The following is a 22,676-nucleotide window of genomic DNA, read 5'->3' as shown; positions in this document are numbered from 1 at the left end:
TTGGAGAGAAAATGAGCGTTATATTTTCTACAGGTATAACACAAGTGAATCTGTGAGCTACTGCTCACTAATGATACCCTCACCCGCTAAAAGTATAAGGTAAACAGGAAGTTGTTGAGTGATGAATCTGAAAACGCATCACATGGTATAGCGGACTTATATAAACCCTGAAAACAAATTTCAGAAATCCTTGTACTGTATTTCCTGAGAAAAATATGACAAAAAAAATTTATGGGACGGATGGATGGACTGAAGGATGGACAAACAGAGGTAAAACAGTATAACCCCACTTTTTTAAAGCGGGGGTATAATTAGGGAATGTTACAAAACATGAAAGATAAAATAAAAAATTTTAATTTAAAAAAATCAACATCAACATATATATACATCATGTGTAATGCTTTCAGAATTAACAAATTTCAAAAATTTACACAAGGAAGCAGTTTGGGATTGGGGTGACAGGGGTCATATAAAGGGTGTATGCCCCTCCCTCCTTTGATCGGAAATATATCATAATTTGGCATAAAACATTTTTTCAAAAGATTGCCTCAATAGGCATGATAGGGGCTCAGCAGCATTTTTACCATTTCTGACAATTACCCCAACTTTCCATCCCAACAATCCTTGATCCACCCCTTGAAACCAAGAAAATGACTGTGGATCAGATTGGCAGTCATTTATTATCAAACTGTTGTATCAACTTTAAGGGATACCCAAGTTATTGTAAATATCTATCCTGAAAACTTAAACAAAAAGTGACAGTTCAGTCTGCATACTATAAACAATTTCTAAACTTTATCTTTCCTTAAAAGTATCTGACAACAGTCTGTTTTGGTAATAATTACATTAGCCAATGCCTTCAAATTTTTAATGTAACATTACGACAAAACTAGAGGATCTTGAAAGCTCTTTGTAACAGAATGTAGTAAGGAACATTGCTACATACACGTACTGGAAATTCAGAAATTATTGCAAGCAATTATCATTGCGTTTTTTGGAGAAATGACAAAAATGCAAGATTAATCATTGTGATTTCAGGCAAATCTTCATACAGATATATCAGATATTAGAATGCGTGTTATATTATTGTGATATTCACCCAGTCACCTTATTCATGTTATTCATAATAATAAAAACATCGCTATAGTTTCTGAATTTAAATTATGAGTATAAAGTGAAGCGTAGATACAGGATCAGTATTTTAATCAGATTGCTAAATAGCAAAAACTATAATCTGAGGACAACTTACCAGTCACCAAAATATATCCTTCATAGGTTATAGAACTGTTAGCCATCGCAGCTTTACAGGAATAATACCCAGAATCCTCCTGTACAGGAAGTTCTATTTTTAAACGTTGTTTATCATCGCTGATATATATAGTAAAAATATGTTAAGGATTATAAACAATCATTGTTCATGTTGTTTGTACATCTAGTCAAAAAAATATACAGTTCTGTTTCTGGCATCTCTACCAACCTGTATATATTGTATTTTTAATCAGCATTATTGGCTAAGCACTATATTTAAGTCAGTCCAACATATTTCCCTATGTTCATGATGTTTTTAAAAATATTTTTCAAAAATAAAACATTTTGTACCTACCTTGCTACCCTATTCTTACTGCAAGAAAGCAGGAAAAAAGTATATATTTTATACAGTAAGAAGGATCAGAGAGAGGCGAAAGATACCAAAGGGATATTCATACTCATAAATCAATAACAAACTGACAACTCTATGGCAAAAAAATAAAGACTACCAAAAAACAAACAATAGTATACAAAACACAAGACAGAAAACTAAAGACTGAGCAACAGGAACCCCATCAAAAACTGGGGGTGATCTCAGGTGCTCTGGAAGGTAAGCAGATCCTGCTCTGTATGAGGCATCTATTGTGCTGCTAATGTGAAAACTAACTGAAGGATAAGTCTAATTCAGTGCTAACAGATGTCACATTTTAGGAAAAGGAGACAGGATTGTGGAAATGACAATCAGAACATACGTTTTCATTACCATTTGCCAGAATGTAAGAGCAAGATGAAATTCATCAAATGCCTTTTTTTTTCTTTCTTGGGTTTTTTCTCCCTCATGAAAAGCTCTGATTCCTTGCCCAGCTTTGGCTATACTGTAATGACTATTGGACCTTATAGGTTTATAAGCTCTTTGTCTTTTTAATAATTTTTGGATTTTCAAATATTTTGACCTTGAGCATCACTGAAGAGACATTTATTGTTGAAATGTGCATCTGGTTAAGAATGAATATTATCATAAATGTTCACAAAAAGATCTTGATGTGAACTGACATTCAGTACAAAAATAAGGAGATGTGGTATGATTCAGACCTTTTTAAAATAGCATCTTTTAAATTTATTCACAATTAAGTTAAGGATCGACATATAATAATATATCATATTGACACTTGTCATTGTTGAAGACTGTGTTATTTTCTGTTGTTTGGGTGCTTCGTTTCTTGCCTTTATCCACATCTCCTTTTACTCTTATTATGAACAGCATAATATGCTTAATGCTGCATGGTATTTGACAAAATTTTGGCTTAGTTATCGTTACAAAAGGAGATAAACAAAGCTGTTATTACAACTTTTTCCCAGCATCATTTTGTTACATGCAGTAAATTCATAAAGATCATGAAGATAATTAGCGTATTAATGTCTTGTGATATTCCTTGCTTAGTTCTCAATTTATATGCTGAGTCAGATTATAACACACTAGCTAACAAGGCAAAAATGTCTGAAGGAAGATGTGTAACCCTACCAAAGAAATGCCGAGTCAGATTTTTTAACATACTAGTTAACAAGGTAAAAATGTCTTAAGGAAGATGCGTAACCCTACCCAAGAAATGCAGAGTCAGATTTTTAACATACTAGCTCACAAGCATGACAAGGTAAATGTCTGAAGGAAGATATGTAACCCTACCCAAGAAACGCCAGGTCAGATTTTTAACACACTAGCTCACAAGGTATAAGTATGAAGAAAAATTTGTCATCTGACCCAAGAAAAATTATTTTGAATGACCAATTTATCATTTTTGTATTTTTCAAGAGATTTCCCTAAAAAATGACATGTGGTGTTATTAATAAAAATTCATAAAATAGTTTTTTAATGGGGAAATGGTCAACATTAGACTTATCACTGAGCAATGCTGAGTTTGTACATGAGCAACTTGACTGGTGCTGCATGTGGAGCATGATCTGCTTACCCTTCTGAAGCACCTGAGATTACCCTAAGTTTTAGGCGGGGTACTTGTTGCTCAGTCTTTTTTAACATGTTTAATGTTGTAATATACATGTAATATGTATACTGTTGTTTGTTTTTGTGTAATTTTTTTGTTTTTAGTCATGCATAATGTGTCAGTCATTTTTGTCAGTTGTTCATTGACTTTATGCATGTTATGAGTTTGAGTATCCCATTGGTGTCTTCGACCTCTCTTTTAAGTCATTTATGTACATCAAAATCATTCAACCAAATTTCACCGATATAAGTCAAATTATATATCTACAAAAGGATATTGTTGATCTGATTTCAGTTCTGTTCCATTTTTGTACCACGTAAGGGCAACAGTACCGGTATTTGAAATCACTGAGCATAGCAAATAAATGGGACCATCATCTTCTGTGTACATGTTTTGTTCTGGCCAGGTTGGACATGGATGAAAGTTGATCAACTTGGAAGTCTGACATCCACCTGAACCTATTGCAGTTTTGGCAATGGCACAAAAAATCACCAGTACAACTGGACATGGAATTTCCTTTATGTTCAACATCTTTCTTGTATAATACATGTAATTCCTGTCAAACAGAAAAGGTAGATGTATGGTTAGTTTTTAAATTTTTTAAACATTTAAATTATATCATGTATATGCTAATCAGTCAGGGGACTTATTGAAATAAGTGATTTTTAAATCACTTATTTAAGTAGCAAATTCAAAGTTTTGTCATAAATTGTGATTTTGTAGTTTTACCAAAATTTTAAACACATAGGTTTAGATAATATCTTTTCATTAGTAAAATTGAAAAAAATGAACTTTTTGCTTCTTTTAAGCAGCAAGGTTTATGCCTTTGATGCAATCATTTAGCTGCAAATTCTATTTTAGTTGAAAAAATGCTATAAAAATGGCTTTACATAATGAACTGATACTTTCTTAACAGATTTTTCCCAGCAGTGGGAGTATTTTTCCTGTAAAGTTCAAGGTTTCATCTTATAGATTATGTAATAAAATTCTACTGTTCGCCATCAAAATTTCACTGTTCGGGGGTGTTGAAATTAGTGGAGGTTATTAAAATAATGATACTTAAAGAAGTGATTTTTTGGAAGAAAATTGAGGTATGATACTTAAACAAGTGATTTTTATGTCATTATCCTAGATTTAGTACAAGGTCATCACCTGACATGACCATCATCCTATCAACACAGATGTTGGTTCTGATAATTTTAGCAACATAATTAGTCCCTGGATTATTAGTATTCTATATTTAAAGCTACAATAAAATTAAATCACTTAGTCTAGTGATTAATTTGTACTACTTAAATAGGTGATTATTAAAGAAAGACAACTCTTACTTCCAACCTTTATGTACATAATGTTACTTGAATCAGTGATTTAGAAAATCACTCATTTAAGTAAGTCCCCTGACTGCTAATACCCATCTTCACTAGCCAAGGGTTAGGATCCAGTCCCCTCCTCTCCACCCTTGGCTGATTAAGATAGAATTTCGAATCCACGAGGTAATGATTTCCATTGGTCGCAGTTGTAACTGGCTGCATCCAATTAAAAAGCACCTTTAAGATGATCACGTGTAAATGTGGAAAATGTAAATAAACAATTGCCACATGCAGATTGTGCAACAAGTCTTTACCCTCAAACCATAGGACGATATGTAGTGACAATTTAAAGTTCTTATTCAACTAATTAAAGTTCCTGGGTATGTTTCTAGAGCAAATGTTGGAATGTCAACGTATATTTTCAGTTCCTGCTTCACAAAATTTGTAAACACTACATACAACTATTTTTACACCTTCACACTGAAGAGAGTTCAAATGCTGCTATAGGGACAAGAATGATGTAGTAGAAATGGGTGTGACTTCTATCTACCGGTAGATGGCGCCGCATTGTAATCACAAATGTTGGCTAAATCTGCCAAGGGTGGAGAGGAGTGGACTGGATCGTAACCCTTGGCTAGCGAAGATGGCAAATACCATGAATACTGCCAGCCAAATAAATAATTATGTGTATACAATTGGTTAACATGGTTAAGAAAAAAAAATTATAAATTATATAATTTTATTTGTTACATGTTTTTGCTACTCTAATTGTATGGGATGAATAACCACTATGCAAATTATAGCATTGTACATTTTTGAATTGAGTTATTGTATGTAATGGTAATTCAAGACATGCTGTCATGGAATAGAAGTTCCTTCATAATATAAGTTCCAAATGGAAACAATATTCTGGAATATTATTTCCACTGGAATAAATGTTACAGTAAACATGGTAAATGTTCCTAACGGAATAAATGGTATAGAATATTTGTTCCAACAGGAACAGATATTATGACATTGTTTATAACAAAGTTTCCAGTGGAACTTCTGTTAGACGGAACCAATATACGTTGACAATGCAAGAGGCAAAACAATTTTTGAAGTTTTTTTGCCAAAAAATTGAATTTTTCCCAATCAAAGGAATGTGCCTAAATAATTTTTGCAAGCAATCAAATATTTTGAAATGGGTGCTATTTACAATGACAATTATGTTCACAGCATCTCATTTCAGCATGCTCAAGAATAATCATGGACAAAGGAAGATAACTCCAATTTAAAAAATTACTTGATATTTAGAAGAAAATAAAAATTTTGCAATTTTTCCATTTATAAAGGGGCATAACTCTAGAACGGTTATAGTGATACCACCAAAATTCTCACTTGATCTGTGTTTTGTGGTAGTAGGCATTGTGTATAAGTTTCATAACATTTGGTAGAGGTAAACTTAAGTTAGAGAACAGAAACTAAAAATTTTGCAATTTTTCCATTTATAAAGGGGCATAACTCTAGAACGGATAAAGTGACGCCACCAAAATTCAAACTTGATCTGTGTTTTGTGGTAATAAGCATTGTGTATAAGTTTCATAACATTCGGTTGAGGCAAACTCAAGTTAGAGAACGGAAACCAATTTTGGGACGTACGTACGTACAGACGGACAAGGGTAAAACTTAATGCCCCCGCCGTATTTGTTTCCAATCAAAGAAGTGACGTACCCCTTATACATCCCTAAATGAATCCTCCATTGATTCAAGATGATACAATGACATAATGAATATAGTTGTCATAAATACCTAGATTAAAAGTTTGTATGACAGAGACTCATTTCATCAACAAAAGACTCATCAGCGACGCTCAATTTCAAATCAAAAAAGTTAACAAGGCCAAATTAAGCATATAGTTGAAGAGCATTGAGGACCAAAAACTATTAAAATAAACTTCACCATTTACTTTGCCTGCATAATAAGTTTTCACGAAGAAGATTTGAAATTGTTTAACGGGAGCTAGGTATACATGGGTTTACAGGAGGGTGGGTTTAATTTTGATATGTATGCCATATGTTTTATTTATATTAAATCAATCACAGACACTTGAGAACAGGATTTGGATTTTCTTCATTGTTGGCACTGAATATTAAACAGGTTTGGAACAAACCCTCTATATGGTGTTTATACCTGTATACAGACCTGCCAACCTTCATGCTTTATGGGGGATTTCCCCCATGAGAGGTGTTGACCTGAATTTTGAAATTCGTTATTATACAAATTTAACACCTGAAAACAGGCATTCAAATGAGTTAAAAGGGGATTTAAGCACATGCATACTCATTCAAACAATATAGTAGTAGATTAGAAAGTCTTATGACAATATAAGAGGAGCATTTAGTCATCTCGCTCTTGAAATCCCCCATGGAAATTTTGAAAACTTGGCAGGTATGTGTATAGAGGGATTATCCTTTTATAGAGGGATTAAATTATCCCTTTAAAGAGGGATATATTTGTTTAGACTGGATTTAAAGCAGGAAAATGGCAAATTGGCATTTTCTGGTTATATTGGCTATATTTCTATAGCATTTTATGTATCAGTTATTGCACTTTACTAAAAATTGTGATGCCCAGTTTTCTGCTAAAGTGACAGAACATGCAATCTATTGTGTACCTATCTGAACACCTGATCAGCAACAATAGGGACAGTTGACCTTTAAATTTTAGTTAAATCTAACAATAGAAATCTGTTCATTGAGGCATAACTGAGTGGAATTTACCTGATCATCACAGCTTTCAATTATGATCATGATGATGTCAGATGAACAATAGATTGTATATTCAGTCACTTTAGCAGTAAACTGGAAATGTGCATATTAATGAAGTACATCAATTGGTGCATCAAATGTTGCAGGTTACTGCCATCATAAGTAGAAAATGCACATTTGCCATGTTTTGCTTTAAATCCAGTCTAAAAAAATATATCCCTCTAACATGTCTAACGTGAGGGTACCCAAATTGCACCTATTTTGACAGTTTTTTCACCTACGTTTTTTTATGATCCAGACAAAAGTTTCCATTCTGTGTTTATTTTGTAGACGTGTCCTTTTTTACTATATAGTTACACCAATTTAATTTTGAATCCATATTGAATCATAGAAAAATGGGTTTGAACCGACCTCCAAACGATCCTTGATATGTAATGAGGAGTACCCAAATTGCATCCATGTTTAAATTCACATCCTTCAATATCGAATAACAGAAGTTTTGTTTTATTTCTTCAAATATTTTGAACAATTTGACATTATTCCATGCTTACTATTCATTTTTTAAGAAATGGATGCTTGTAACATGTTTAATTTTCTCATTTTTAAAAGATGACATTTTGAGAACGTCGCATATGCGACGTTTCCGTAGATTTACTTTTTCCAGGGAATGCTTCATCTGTTGATATATATTGTGAACGTTTTGTGTATATTTAAATATATTTACCTATGTTGTAAGACGTATATAATGTCAAATCATAAAAATACAAATTGTTTAGTCTCAAAGAAAACTTGAAAGATTTCATCAGCTATTTTTGTTGAATAGGTGCAATTTGGGTACTGTGACGTTATAGAGGGATAATTTAATCCCTCTATAGAAGGATAATCCCTCTATACAGTTATAAACACCATATAGAGGGTTTGTTCTCAACCTGTTAAATTTTTCTATTTTTAAACCACATACTTATCACTAAGTCATGTAAGTACTATGTTTAACAATTTATATTTAGTAACCGTTTATCCCCTCTATCTGTCTATTCAAACCACAACGAATCTTGAATCATGTTGTACATAAAATGCGCAAATGCCTTGTACTTTGGAACATGTTGGAAAGGTCAAAATATGCAACAAAAAATGGTGCATATGCACATGTTGATTTCTACTTTCGTTTTCAACAGAATCAACACGGATTGAAATCTCATTTTTAATCGCCGCATTCCCTTATCTAAATGATAATAAACAAAGATACTCACAGACGAATATGTTTCCGACCTTCCTATGATAGGAAAAGAAGGTTTGAACTGGATATTGGACAATCCGAACATTATCCGGGAATATCAATGACCTGAAACTGAAAGAAGGTCTGGCGAGGTTTTCCGAAAGTGTGATATGGCGGGAAACTGGTTTCCGTATCCCGAACGTCAATTTGAACTGAGAGCTTACGATATTGAGTTAAAAGTACGTCAACATATTACGTCAAGTAACACTTTTCAAAATTTTCATTTACCGAAAATCCACATTTGTAAAATTATAATTATGGGAGACCCAATCTATTTTCCTACATTATTTATACAAAAACGGTTTAAAGAATAATTAGTTAACTATCGGAAATCATTTAAAATTATATATGAATCATATATAGTCTCAGCATTTATAAAAAAAATCCAGTCGTTATATTACGCTCCCTATCGATCACTACATTAAAAATATATATTTTTCATTGAAGGGGGGGGGGGGGGGGGGTTTCGGGGGCTGGACCCCCCCCTTTTCGATTTTTCGATTTTCGATTTTTCTTTTTTTTAGTTATGTCAACATTTCATGGTGTTCCGGTGGTTTAAACCACCTTTCAAAATGGCTTGTTCCACGCCTGGATTTCAATTTGAATTTGTCACAATTTGTGTAACACTGTGTTTTGTGTAACGTTTGTTTAATGTTTTCCCCTAATCGGAACAACACATTTTGTTATTCTAATTCTTTATGCGGGAAAAAAATTAACCCTTCAAAAGATCGTAATAGGTCCGTATAACACTTATCAATTCAAAATTTCAAAAAATTTTGAAATTTATGATTTTTGGAATTTTGATCAAAGTTTTTTTAAAATATCAAAATTCCAAATTTTTTAAAAGTTTTGAAATTTTGAAATTTTCACCAAATAATTAAAATCTTTAAATTCTAAATATCGTTTTTAAATTTGATAGTTTAGATATTTGATCAAACTTTAAAAGTACTAAACTTAACGTGCAGTTTTGATTATTTTGAAAAATCGAAAATCAAAAAATCGAAAAAGGGGGGGGGGGGGGTCCAGCCCCCGAAACCCCCTCCCCCCCTTTTCGATTTTTCGATTTTCGATTTTTCTTTTTTTCAGTTATGTCAACATTTCATGGTGTTCCGGTGGTTTAAACCACCTTTCAAAATGGCTTGATTCACGCCTGGATTTCAATTTGAATTTGTCACAATTTGTGTAACACTGTGTTTTGTGTAACGTTTGTTTAATGTTTCCCCTAATCGGAACAACACATTTTGTTATTCTAATTCTTTATGCGGGAACGCTCTTTGCACGTTAAGAACCCTTGCAACAACTCTTTGAGGGGTCCGTAGGTGACCTGTTGCAAGTCTAAATTTCTGTCCCTATCCAATATACCCTCATTTCCCGTGGCAGTCTAAATTTCTCCGATCTCAATCCCAGACGCCCCTATTACAGAACCTACCTATTGTATTTATTGTTAATTTGTTCCCGTCCTGAATATGCATGAAATATTTGCCACTGGACGTTAAGCAACCAACAATCAATCAATCAATCTTTATGCGGGAAAAAAATTAACCCTTCAAAAGATCGTAATAGGTCCGTATAACACTTATCAATTCAAAATTTCAAAAAGTTTTGAAATTTAAGATTTTTGGAATTTAAATTTGATCAAAGTTTTAAAATATCAAAATTCCATATTTTTTAAAAGTTTTGAAATTTTGAAATTTTCACCAAAGAATTAAAATCTTTAAATTCTAAATATCGTTTTTAAATTTGATAGTTTAGATATTTGATCAAACTTTAAAAGTACTAAACTTAACGTGCAGTTTTGATTATTTCGCTTTTTGAAAGTTTGATTTTTTCAATTTTTGATTAACATATCAAAAATAGAAAAGGGGCGAAAAAAGAGGTACCTGTAAACACGGCTCTGATTATGATCATTCTTAGTTAGGAATAAAAAGCACGAAGTATATCAAATCAATTTTAATTACAAACTAAATAATTAAAAGAAGAATTCGGATTTTTATAAATCATATTAGACATCACAGTATCCTGAAATTTTTAATGTTGTGCATCTATTAAAAAATTTTTTTAAACCTATTTAAACCGGCATCAAACAAGTTGATTTACTTTTTAAAAAAAAATCTCTAATATTTGGTGTCCCCAGCGCCCAACATTTGGGAGTAACAGTGAAAACTGACCAACTAGCAGTAAGTATTATTCGACTTTTGAGCGTTCCTGATGAAGGTAGATCCAGAAAAAGCGCTTCGGTCGCATGCAATTTTTAACGTTTTGTTTTCTTTATTTATCGATTGCATGACGATAATATATTGCCTTTTATGATTGATTTCAGTTCCAATAGATATAAGAAGATGTGGTATGAGTGCCAATGAGACAACTCTCCATCCAAGTCACAATTTATAAAAGTAAACCATTATAGGTCAAAGTATGGTCTTCAACATGGAGCCTTGGCTCACACCGAACAGCAAGCTATAACGGGCCCATAAAATTACTAGTGTTAAACCATTCAAACAGGGAAAACAACTGTCTAATCTATATAAAAAACGAGAAACGAGAAAAACTTATCTGAAACAATAGCGTAACATCACAACATAGAAATACACAAGTATTGATACAGAAGGAATACTGAATTCATGGTGTCGCAATGAACGTTGTGATAGGCGTGCTTCAGCTAGCCCCTAGACAAAAATGTGTACTAGTTCAGTGATAATGGACGTCATACTAAACTCCGAAATATAACAATGAACTTAAACTAAAATCATACAAGACGAAAAAGGCCAGAGGCCCATGAATTGGGACAGGCGCACAAATGGGCGGGGTTAAACATGTTTTGTGAGATCTCAACCCTCCCCTATAACTCTAGTCAATGTAGAAAAAAACAAACACACAGCAATACGCACAGTAAAACGCATTTTACAAGAAGTCCAAGTCCTGCGTCAGAATAGGAAACAAAAGAAACTAATGATATATAAATTAACAAAGGACTACTAGCAGTTACTGACATGCCGGCTCCAGACCTCAATTAAAATAATTGAAAGATTATGTCTTCATCATATGAATATCAAGCACAATCCCTTCCTGTTGTATTTATTGCCAATTTGTTATCGTCTTGAACATGCATGAAATATATGCCACTTTCAACCAACAATCGATCATTTAAAATAGTTCATTTACATACAAATTACAAAGAAACTTAGGTTTCAACTGCCTCGGGCAAAGTAGCCCTTAGATGGATTTTGATATGGCCAAACACCTTTTCAATTGTTTCGGTTCTTATATTTACTTGGCTTTCAAATATTCAGTTTTCAGCGTTCTGTAGGTAAATGCTTTAATTAAAATTCAGCGTTTTACATTGTCCTGGTTTTTTGAGAGCAACATTGGTGTATGGCCAAAAATTAAAAAATCATGACTGGACAGGTACTGTCTTTTTTTACTTTGCTGAAAGTTGATTGTCGTACGCTAACTTAAAAATGCACAAATAACAATAACGGAAATATCCCTTAATACAAAAAAAATCCCGTTTCCTTTTATTTTCTATTTTAAAAAATTGGCAGATTGAGGACCCCTAATCGAGCTTCGTATATGATAAATGCATATACTTTTTACAAGCCTCAGTCCAAACGTTGTCTACAAAATAATCATTTAACTTCAAAATCGGGGGTATGGTTGTTTTGTCGAGGTGAGATTTTTTTTTCGCGCTAAGCGCGAACAATTTTATTAAGTTTTTTAACGTAATTAATCAAATTGTTTGGTTCATAAGTTAACACTATATGGCATGGGGAAAATCTGGATACAGAATATTTTTTTTGTCCTCTGCTTGTACAGAATATTTTTCCCCATCAAATTGGGGATCAGATATTTTTTTAGGAAAAAGACATACCCCCCTTTGAAGTTAAATGATCGTTCCCTGACTAGGCCCACACCTTTTCAAATTCATTGATCCGCACCTGAAAAACGTACCATTATTGTGGGAGGTAAAATATAGTGTCACCTTAGTGACAATATTTATATTTCGGATTCCCAAATAGATTACCATTTATCGCTGATATAAACTTTTAAAAATTAATTTCAATTTTCAAAATGCCGACACCTACAAATGGATAGATGAGCGCTTAATGTACAGCGGCAACTATTACATAAGTATGCAGGCTGAAAATAAATGAATGTTAATGGTATACGTTTATATGATATGAATGTGTTCAGCTTTTACAAAACCAGAACGCGATGAGTTTGATGTCAACGTTTACTTTATTTGGCCTTTTTAATTTTATTTGACTGTATTGGCCTATTTAGCTTAATTTGATTCGAGCGTCTCTGATACGTCTTTTGTAGACGAAACGCGCGTCTGGCGCAAATACAAAGTTTACATCCTGGCATCTATCTATGGTGAGTTTATGTAGATACTTTATAACAGTATCCTGGCTCCAAGCTACTAATATTTGGTCTTACTCTTAAATTCAGCGTATAAAAGATATCAACAACCACCCACATTCGAGGCTAGCACAACGTTCATTGAATTCATTTTTCCTACTGTCCAATACTTAGAACTAAAATCAATGATACAAGGCAATATATGATCCGTCATTCAATCGATAAAAAATGAAAACAAAACGTTAAAAATTGCATGCGTCCGAAGCGCTTTTCTAGATCTACCTTTATCAGGAACGCTCAAAGCCGAATATTTGAAGGCCAACAATTTATAAAGAACTGAAATAGTTGATTAAAAGGTTAAAGATGATCGTTCAAAATGTACAGGCAATGATTTCATCTGCCGACATGATTGCAGAATGTAAGAAGTCGTAGAGCAAAATAGAAAAATTTGAAATCAAATTTGTGATAACACAACGTGTATTGAGCCATTTTATTGCTTAAAGTTCAGTAGAAAATATATATACATACTCAACCTAACCATACTATTTGACCTACTGCGAGTTGGTCAGTTTTCACTGTTACTCCTAAATGATGGGCGCTTGGTAAACCACATAGTTCTGAATTATTTATCTGAAACGCTATATATAAAGCTTATGTTAGAGATTTTCAAAACGTAAATCAACTTGTTTGATGCCGGTTTAAATAGGTTTACATTTTTTTTTCAATAGATGCAAAACCTTAAAATTTTCAGGATACTGTTATCTCATGTGATGTCCAATTTGTTTTAAAAAAAGAACTTCTTCTTTAGATTATTCATTTTGCACTTAAAAATGATTTGTTATATTTCGTGCTTTCTTTTCTAAGGTAAGAATTATCATAACCAGAGCCGTGCGTCTTGTTTTAAAATGAATTCTCTTCTTTTGAGTAATATGTATTTTGTTATCCAATTTTTAACCGCTTTCAACTGTCTGCCTCTGGTTTTATTTTATACATTAACTTTTAAGTAACAGTAACTTTTCACTTCATTTTGTTTCGCTTCGTTCCGCTTTTATTTCGTTTCGCAGTTTACAGGTATACTTCGTGCTTTTTATTCCTTACTAAGAATGATCATAATCAGAGTCGTGTTTACAGGTACCCCTTTTTTCGTCCCTTTTCTATTTTTGATATCTTAATCAAAAATTGAAAAAATCAAACTTTCAAAAAGCGAAATAATCAAAACTGCACGTTAAGTTTAGTACTTTTAAAGTTTGATCAAATATCTAAACTATCAAATTTAAAAACGATATTTGGAATTTTAAAATTTTAATTATTTGGTAAAAATTTCAAAATTTCAAAACTTTTAAATAATTTGGAATTTTGATATTTTAAAACTTTGATAAAAATTCCAAAAATCTAAAATTTGGAAACTTTTTAAAACTTTGATTTGATAAGTGTTACACGGACCGTAATACAGTGAGGCTTATCGTTTGTTTGGTCAAACCAGAGACATATAATACAATTGTATTATATGTCTCTGGTCAAACCTAGGACAATAATAAGACTAGTACTCTCAAATTCCCGTAGTTGGTCTATACATGTATATTTATCAATTATGGACTTTTGACGAGGTCAATGCGTTATATATGGACCTGTTCAGATTATATTGACGGAGGACGAAGTCCGAGTGTCAATATAATCTAACAGGTCCATATATACTGACTGACTTTAAAAACGCAACACATCATTTTGTTTATTTTTTTTACCAAATCATGTTTGATCCTCATACAACTACTATTCATGCTCACCATACTTCTTTCTGTTTAGAAAAAAATCAACATCTGACTAACCTGTGGTTATTGAACATACCGGATTATCGAAGTCGGACGAATTTCTTAAAGCGAAATTTGGAACCCATAAAAGATTTTTTCAGTTTTGTTTTCTTCGTGAAACAGTTCTTTCAATCCATGCATGGCTACACTTAAATCAGTTTAAAAATTTTGCATCTCCATATTTCCAAGACTGAGGAATAAAAAAGTGAATCAGCCCATAAGAATATTGCAAACAGGAAATCGTGAACATGCTGCAACCAGACAATTTGACGTCAGAAACTCGTCTTACGGTCCTTCTGACAACGATAGAGGCAGACGGGATTTGTTGATGACCTTCAATGACCAGATCAACATGTAGTGAAAATGCAACGACAATAGAATTTGATTACGCAACGTCATTTGCGTGACATGTTTACCGCCGCAACGTCAACTGCTAATCGAATTGCCGAATGCCATTGCACACAGATTCATGCCATAAATGTTTCCTATAAACTGAAATTCCAAAGAATCGACTGTAGAAAAACGTTTAAAGCCCTAAAGTTTCGCCCGCATAATTGCCAAAAACACACTGTAATGTGTGGAACAAAGGCGAACTCGGAAGGTTCAAAACAGAAACCAAAACATGCCGAACAGAATTGATTGACCTTTCTGACAATCATTTTGGCGTTGGTTACAGGCAGTCATTGCTTTTGACGGTGACACATCCATTGGTAAGGGGAAAACCAGGGTTTCAGTGTAAACCACATAATTTGAACATTAAAACTAACGTAATCAATACAACTTTCGAACTGCAATTTTTTTCAAACAAAGAAGTTATGAAAGAAATTTCTGTTCATACGTCGTTTGTTTAACAAAAATTGCATATATGAAAATAGGAATTAAAAAGAATAATCTAGTGATGCGTTTCTAAAGTCGGTCAGTATACAACATATTGACTAATGAAAGTCATTAAATATATGTTAATAATGTATTAGGAAAATGGACTTCAGTGTTCTTTCTAGATCGATCTGTGTATTTCTAAATTGTATTTTGCAAGAACTTTAAATGCCATTGAAAATATCAATATTCTTTGAACAACTTCACAGCTTGATGCGTAAGCTTTCTTGTATTCTTAGCGTCTGCATTTAACATCAAATTCTTGATATCTTCTTCTGATAAACGTGCATTCTTTCTTTTCGACTGCTGCGGCGCTTCCTTCATGGTTGCTATGTGTGACATCATGGCGTAGAGTAATTCCGGATCTAAATTTAGCAAGATTTTTAATATTGACCGTCAATACTTAGTATACATATAAATAGAAACATAGCGTCAGTATACTTAAAAATAGAAACAAGGCTTCACCTTTGAAACACGTGATCGTAATATCCAACTAAAACAGGAGAATGCTATACCATATGTAATATTGATAGCTATATTAACAACCTTTAATTTATACTGTAGTTTATTGACTTGCATTTCTTCATATACAACGTATATATATATATATACATCAACTATTTTATAAACTTTATTACTATAGTTTACTATTAAACAGAATTCATGATGATGTTAACATACATGTTAATTACTGTATATTCATAATTTCAATCCCATGGGATCATATTTTGTCCCAGGGGCCTTTGGATTTTAGTTGACCCATGGGATTTTATTTGTCCCATTTGATTTTGTTTGTCTCATTGGATAAAATAACTGCTATGGTACTAACAAAATCTCATGGGATAATGCAGAATCCCATGTTTTTTAAATTAAAATTGCGAAAAAACTTTACAGTCTTGAGCTTTAAACCTAACTTGGTATTTAATAAATCCCATGTTATTCCCCACATTTTGGCAATTTATATGACACTGTATCTTTTTAAGTAAAGGCGGCGCCGGATTTGCAAATGAGTGTTTTGCAAATTTAAAGTGTGGGTGTGAAGTGTTAATATCCAGTTAGGATTTGATTTATTGATAACAAAATCAATATTTATACCGATAAAAATAATATTCAGAATCTAAAATTCTATATTACGTGCCTGGTAAAATAACACACGCTTTTTATTTTGCTTAACATGTCAGTTTTCTCAAAAAGGTATACAAAGTCATGCTGTTTTATCGAAGACCATTCCAAACCCACTGCACCAAACATGGTGGTAAACAAATAATTCTGGTATTTAAGCCCCATTATGTTTATATAGCCACTTAAATAGTGATTGCAAAGAAGTCAGAGGGTCGTTAGCAAAAGCGTAGAAACGGGATTTTAAAATGGGTTTTGTTTCCATTATTTGCAATGAATATTAAAATTCTATTTTCTTTGTTATACCTCACTGCTTGATTTGAATTTATCAATATATCTGCATGAAACAACCCCTTATTTTACTACAAATATAAGAGGGTCTAGATAGGTGGGCCTTCGTTTCTTTTTTTATTATCAATTTTTCAACCATTCCAATTTTCTTTCTTTCTTTATTTTAACCTTATTCTCTACTCTTTATATTACAGAACACCATACTTTTCTTTTCCTTACTTTGGCCTTTTTTCTCTATATTCCTTAAATTTTTGGCTCTTTATTCTGCACTGTTTGCCCATTATTCTTTATTCTGTAAACCCCATCCAAACCCTTATATTAAATTATGACTTTAGCAGTATAGAAAGTAAACATACTGTATTGGAAATTATAAATTCTCACAAAACAATGGAAAAAATAACAATATCCGATTTCTGTACCCAAGCGATTAAGGTCGTAAAGGATTCTACGTTTATTAAAGTGTGCGAAATAGCGATCTGATTTCACAATTAATAAACGGAATTACCTAAACATTTACAATAGGATTATTTTCCAGCGGAACATTTTCTTATCTATATCTTTTTATCAAGGAGTACACATTTCCAAAGATTATTTTCTCAGTGTTCCCTTATTTTTAGTTTGTATTATGTTGTTATAAAACGAGAATGAAGAAGGCATGAGTTGTTTGGTAGTAATAACACTCTCTTAGCACGTCAAATATTCCTAACATACAATTTACATTAGTTTGATGATAAAATTAACTTTTAGAATTTTGTTTCGACTTTCCTACAATATCTACAGTGATTTAAATTTGATAAACAAAACGGCCAACAGCTCATAATAGTTCATTATGTAGCCGGGAATATCTGTCTATTCTTCTTGGATATAATGTAAGTAAAATGAGGAGTATCTGTCTGTTCGTCTTCTTAAGAACGTAGTTAAAGCTAGGAGTATCGATCTGTCTGTTGTTTATGCATAGTCCATAGTTAAGGCTATGAGTATGTATCTGTTCATCTCACATATAGACCGTAGTTAAACCTTTGAAGTATCTGCCTGTTCTTCCATTGTCCATAGTCAAAGCTAGGAATATCTGTGTGTTCTTCCATAATCCGTAGTGAAGGATAGGATTATCTGTTTGTTCTTCTTCCATAAGCCATAGTTAAACCTAGGGATATCTGTCTGTTCTTCCATAGTCCGTAATGAAGGATAGGCTTATCTGTTTTTTCTTCTTCCATAGGTCGTTGTTAAAGCTAGGAGTATCTATCTGTCTATCTTCCATGGTGCGTAGTGAAAGTAAGGAGTATATGTCTGTTCTTCATCCATAATCCGTATCAAGCTAGAAATATCTGTCTGCTGTTCGTGCATAGTCCGTAGTAAAGGCTAGAAATATGTGTCTGTTCTTCTCACATATACCGTAGTTAAACCTTTGGAGTTTCTGTCTGTTCATCCATAGGCCGTAGTTAAAGCTAGAAGTATCTATCTGTTCATCTTTCATAGTCCGTAGTTAAAGTTAGGAGTATCTTTCTGTTCTTCTACCATAGACTGTAGTTAAAGTAAGGAGTATATGTCTGTTCTTTGCCCATAGTTTGTAGTTTAAATTAGGAGTAGCTTTCTGTTCTTTTTTCATAGTCCGTAATTGAAGTTAGTGTATATATGTTTGTAGTTCGTACATAGTCCGTAGCAAAGGCTATACGTATGTGTCTGTTCATCTCACATAGACCGTAGTTAAACCTTTGGACTATCTGTCCGTTCTTCCGTTGTCCTTAGTGAAAGCTAGGATTATCTGTCTGTTCTTCCATAGTCAGTAGTTTAAGCCAGTAGTATCTGTCTGTTCTTCGTCCATAGTACGTAATGAAAGCTAGAAGTGTATGTCTGTTCTTCGCCCATAGTCAGTAGTGAAAACTAGGAGTATTTGTCTGTTCTTATTCTACAGTCCGTAGTAAAAGCTAAGAATATCCGTCTGTTCTTCGTCCATACTCCGTAGTGAAAGCTAGGAGTATCTGCTGTTCTTCGCCCATAGTCCGTAGTGAAAGCTAGGTGTATCCGTCTGTTCTGCGTCTATTGTCTGTAGTTAAAGGTAGGAATATCTGTCTGTTCTTCATCCATACTCCGTAGTGAAAGCTAAGAATATCTGCTGTTATTCGCCCATAGCCCGTAGTGAAATCTAGGTGTATCCGTCTGTTCTTCGTCTATTGTCTGTAGTTAAAGGTAGGAGTATCTGTCTGTTCTTCGTCCATAGTCCGTAGTAAAAGCTAGGAGTATCTGCCTGTTCTTCCTCCATAGTCCGTAGTGAAAGCTAGGATTGTCTGTTCTTCGTCCATTGTCCGTAGTATAAGCAAGGAGTCTATGTCTGTTCTTCGTCTATCGTCCGTAGTGGAAGCTAGGAGTATCTATCTGTTCTTCGTCCATAGTCCGTAGTAAAAGCTAGGATTATCTCACTGTTCTTTTTCAATAGTCCGTAGTTAAAGTAAGGAGTAGCTGTCTGTTCTTTTCCATAGTCCGTAGTTAAAGTTAGGGTATATGTCTGTTGTTCGTGTATGGTTTGTAGTAAAAGCTATGAGTATGTGTCTGTTCAACTCACATAGACCGTAGTTTAACCTTTGGACTATTTGTCCGTTCTTGCATAGTCCGTAGTTACAGCTAGTATATATGTTATATGTTCTTCCAGCCTAGTCCTTAGTTAAAACTATGAGTATTTACCTGTCCTTCTTTTATACTCCGTTGTTAATGATAGGAGTCTATGTCTGCTCTTCTTGCATAGTTTATATATGCTGCCAAAAGAATAGAGGGACAGCATAAATTAACAATTGTCGCATGGATATAAAACAAGAACACTTCAAATAAGCGAAAATAATTTAAAATATTAAAAAAGATATTTACTTAGAAAATTTAAACACAAAAAGAAAATAGTAAAATAGGGGTAATTCCACAAGCGCCTGTAATGAAAAGTGTAACAGCCTTTTGACAAGAGGCTACTGTGTGAAATGTTTCAAAATTTCAAAATCAACCTTGAAGTTAAATTTTACTTAGTTACAACAAGGTTTTTAAAATTCTTTGTCCGTGGTATATTTTTAAATGTTTATATTAAAGATTCAGTAGATATATTGATTGTGATCATTTGTTAACTCAATGACGGTTATCAATATTTTAGGCAAATATATATAAAGAAAAAACTAGTGCATTTGAACTGCAGTCCTGAATAAGCAGGTGTCCATATACATGAACTTATTCAAACTGTTTAGGACTCATTTTTGTTGTTGCTTGGACTATGGTTTTGGAGTTCTAGCATAACGTTTTACCAGACAACCAATATAACGCTAGTCCCAGTCTTAATCCATCTCCTGCATGGCTTTGATGTTGTTTTTTTTTCGCATTGAGGAATAAGAGAAAACGATTTAAAATGTTATGTCCGAGAAGGGTGACTTGTATTCTTCTGGACTTGTACCATATGAGTCATTACCTGAATCATGTCACTGTAACACAAAGCAAGGTATACAAATATTTCAAAATTCATTAACGTGTTGGCATAAAAGTATATTTTTGTAATTTTCTTTTTTTCTTGCATTCAAGTTAAGTTTCTCCATGCCTTCTGAATACACATCTTTTTGCAGAAAACTGAATGCATTGATTATAGAATCAATAGTTTTATCTGAGTCATGTTTGTGTTATGATACCTGAAATTAGAAAAAAACCAAAGATTTAAATTCTTTCATTGTTTCACGTGAGTTAAACATAATTGACCATAACGTAGATTGGGTTTCAAAACTATGTCTATGGTTACATTATTTTGAAATATTTTTAACCTTTAAATGGAAAACATTTATGAATGAACAAGGAACGATCATGACTTTTAAATACCCGTAAGTATATAGTAGTTACTGTAATGATAAGTAATACGAAAAAGAAGTTTATCTTAACTGCATGTATTGATTATAGATTTAGTTTCAGTTTAATCTCGGTCAGGTTTGTGTAATGAAGCTTGAAATGAAACAAAAAATAAAGATTTAAATTCATTTATAGATGTCGCGTAAGTTATACATAACTGACCATACCGTAGATTGATTTTTTAAACTATGTCTATAGTTACATGATTCTGAAATATTTTTAACATTTAAATGCAAAACATTTATGAATGAACAAGGAACGATCATGGCTTTTAGATGGACGTAAGTAGCAATAATTAGTAATACGAACAAAAATATGTTATTCTTATAAATAAACAATTTCAACCAAGTCGTCTTCTATGATCATCTATAGGTATCAATTTGATGTGATCCAACTATTTCAATTATCTGTCTGTTCTTCATGTAATGTCCGTAGTTTAACTTTAGGAGTACCTGTCAGTTCTTCTTCCATACGCCATAGTTAAAACTAGGAGTGTCTGTCTGTTCCTCTCATATAGTCTGTTGTTAAACCTTTAGAGTATGTGTCTGTTCTTGTTGCATAGTCCGTAGTTAAAGCTAGTAGCATCTGTCAGTTCTTCACCCATAGTCCATAGTTAAACCTAGGAGTATCTGTCTTTTCATCTCCCATAGTCCATAGTCAAACCTAGACTTATGTAGCTGTCTGTTGTTCGTCTATAGTCCATAGTTAAAGCTAGGAGTATCTGTCTGTTCGTCACCCATAGTCTGTAGTTAAAGCAAGTACTATCTATCTGTTCATCTCACATAGTCCGTTGTTAAATCTTTAGAGTATCCTTCTGTTCTTGTTGCATAGTCCGTAGTTAAAACTAGGACCACCTCTGTTCTTCATCCATAGTCCATAGTAAAACTTAGGAGTATATGTCTGTTCTTCTTCCATAGTCCATAGTTAAACCTAGACTTATGTATCTGTCTGTTGTTCGTCCATAGTCCATAGTTAAATCTAGGAGTATATGTCTGTTCGTCTCCCATAGTCTGTAGTTAAAGCAAGGACTATCTATCTGTTCATCTCACATAGTCCGTTGTTAAATCTTTAGAGTATCCTTCTGTTCTTGTTGCACAGTCCGTAGTTAAAACTAGGACCACCTCTGTTCTTCATCCATAGTCCATAGTAAAACCTAGGAGTATATGTCTGTTCTTCTTCCATAGTTCATAGTTAAATCTAGACTTATGTATCTGTCTGTTGTTCGTCCATAGTTAAAGCTAGGAGTATATGTCTGTTCGTCTCCCATGGTCCATAGTTTAACGGAGACTTAAGTATCTGTCCGTTGTTTGTCAAAAGTCAATAGTTAAAACTAGGAGTATCTGTGTCCTTTTCTTTCATGGTTTATAAATGCTGCAGCAAGAATAGAGGGACATGCATATGTTTACAACTGGTGTGGTAATACCGAGTTGATATAAGAGCAAGAATATTTCAAATTATTTACTTAGAAAATTGAAACACAAAAACAATTAATTAAAATGGGGTCATTCCACAAGCGCCTGTGATTTTAACATACTTTTGAATAGCGTGGTCTGTGTGAAATGTTCCGAAAATTTAAAATCAACCCTGACGGTAAAGTTAGTAAGAAAAAGGATTTGAAGTTATTTATAGTAATTTGGAATCCCACAACAACATATTTAATTAACCAGAGGGTTAAATGTCAGGTCAATCATGTCAATAGTTCATCAATTACTTGTTAAATGTTTATAACAAAGATTCAGATGATAATTGGATTGATTGATCCTTTGTTTATTCAA

The 22,676-nt window shown here is 33.0% G+C and overlaps 1 protein-coding gene across 2 annotated transcripts in view; it reads right to left on the bottom strand.

The window, feature by feature from the left end:
• The window catches only part of LOC127718074 (interleukin-1 receptor accessory protein-like 1-B), a 40,054-nt gene extending 31,383 nt beyond the window's left edge, over nucleotides 1–8,671 (bottom strand). For both annotated transcript variants that reach the window (XM_052223974.1, XM_052223973.1), the window contains exons 1-3: nucleotides 8,559–8,671; nucleotides 3,526–3,804; nucleotides 1,250–1,380 (exon numbers count right to left, since the gene is read on the bottom strand). In XM_052223974.1, the coding sequence (XP_052079934.1) occupies nucleotides 1,250–1,380; nucleotides 3,526–3,797 (403 nt within the window). In that variant the 5' untranslated portion in view covers nucleotides 3,798–3,804; nucleotides 8,559–8,671. The remainder of the gene's footprint in view (nucleotides 1–1,249; nucleotides 1,381–3,525; nucleotides 3,805–8,558) is intronic.
• Nucleotides 8,672–22,676: the final 14,005 nt, after the last annotated feature.

This window comes from Mytilus californianus, unplaced genomic scaffold (assembly GCF_021869535.1).
Source record: "Mytilus californianus isolate M0D057914Y unplaced genomic scaffold, xbMytCali1.0.p SCAF_10, whole genome shotgun sequence".
NCBI lineage: Eukaryota > Metazoa > Mollusca > Bivalvia > Mytilida > Mytilidae > Mytilus > Mytilus californianus.
This window is presented reverse-complemented; position numbering and strand designations above follow the sequence as displayed.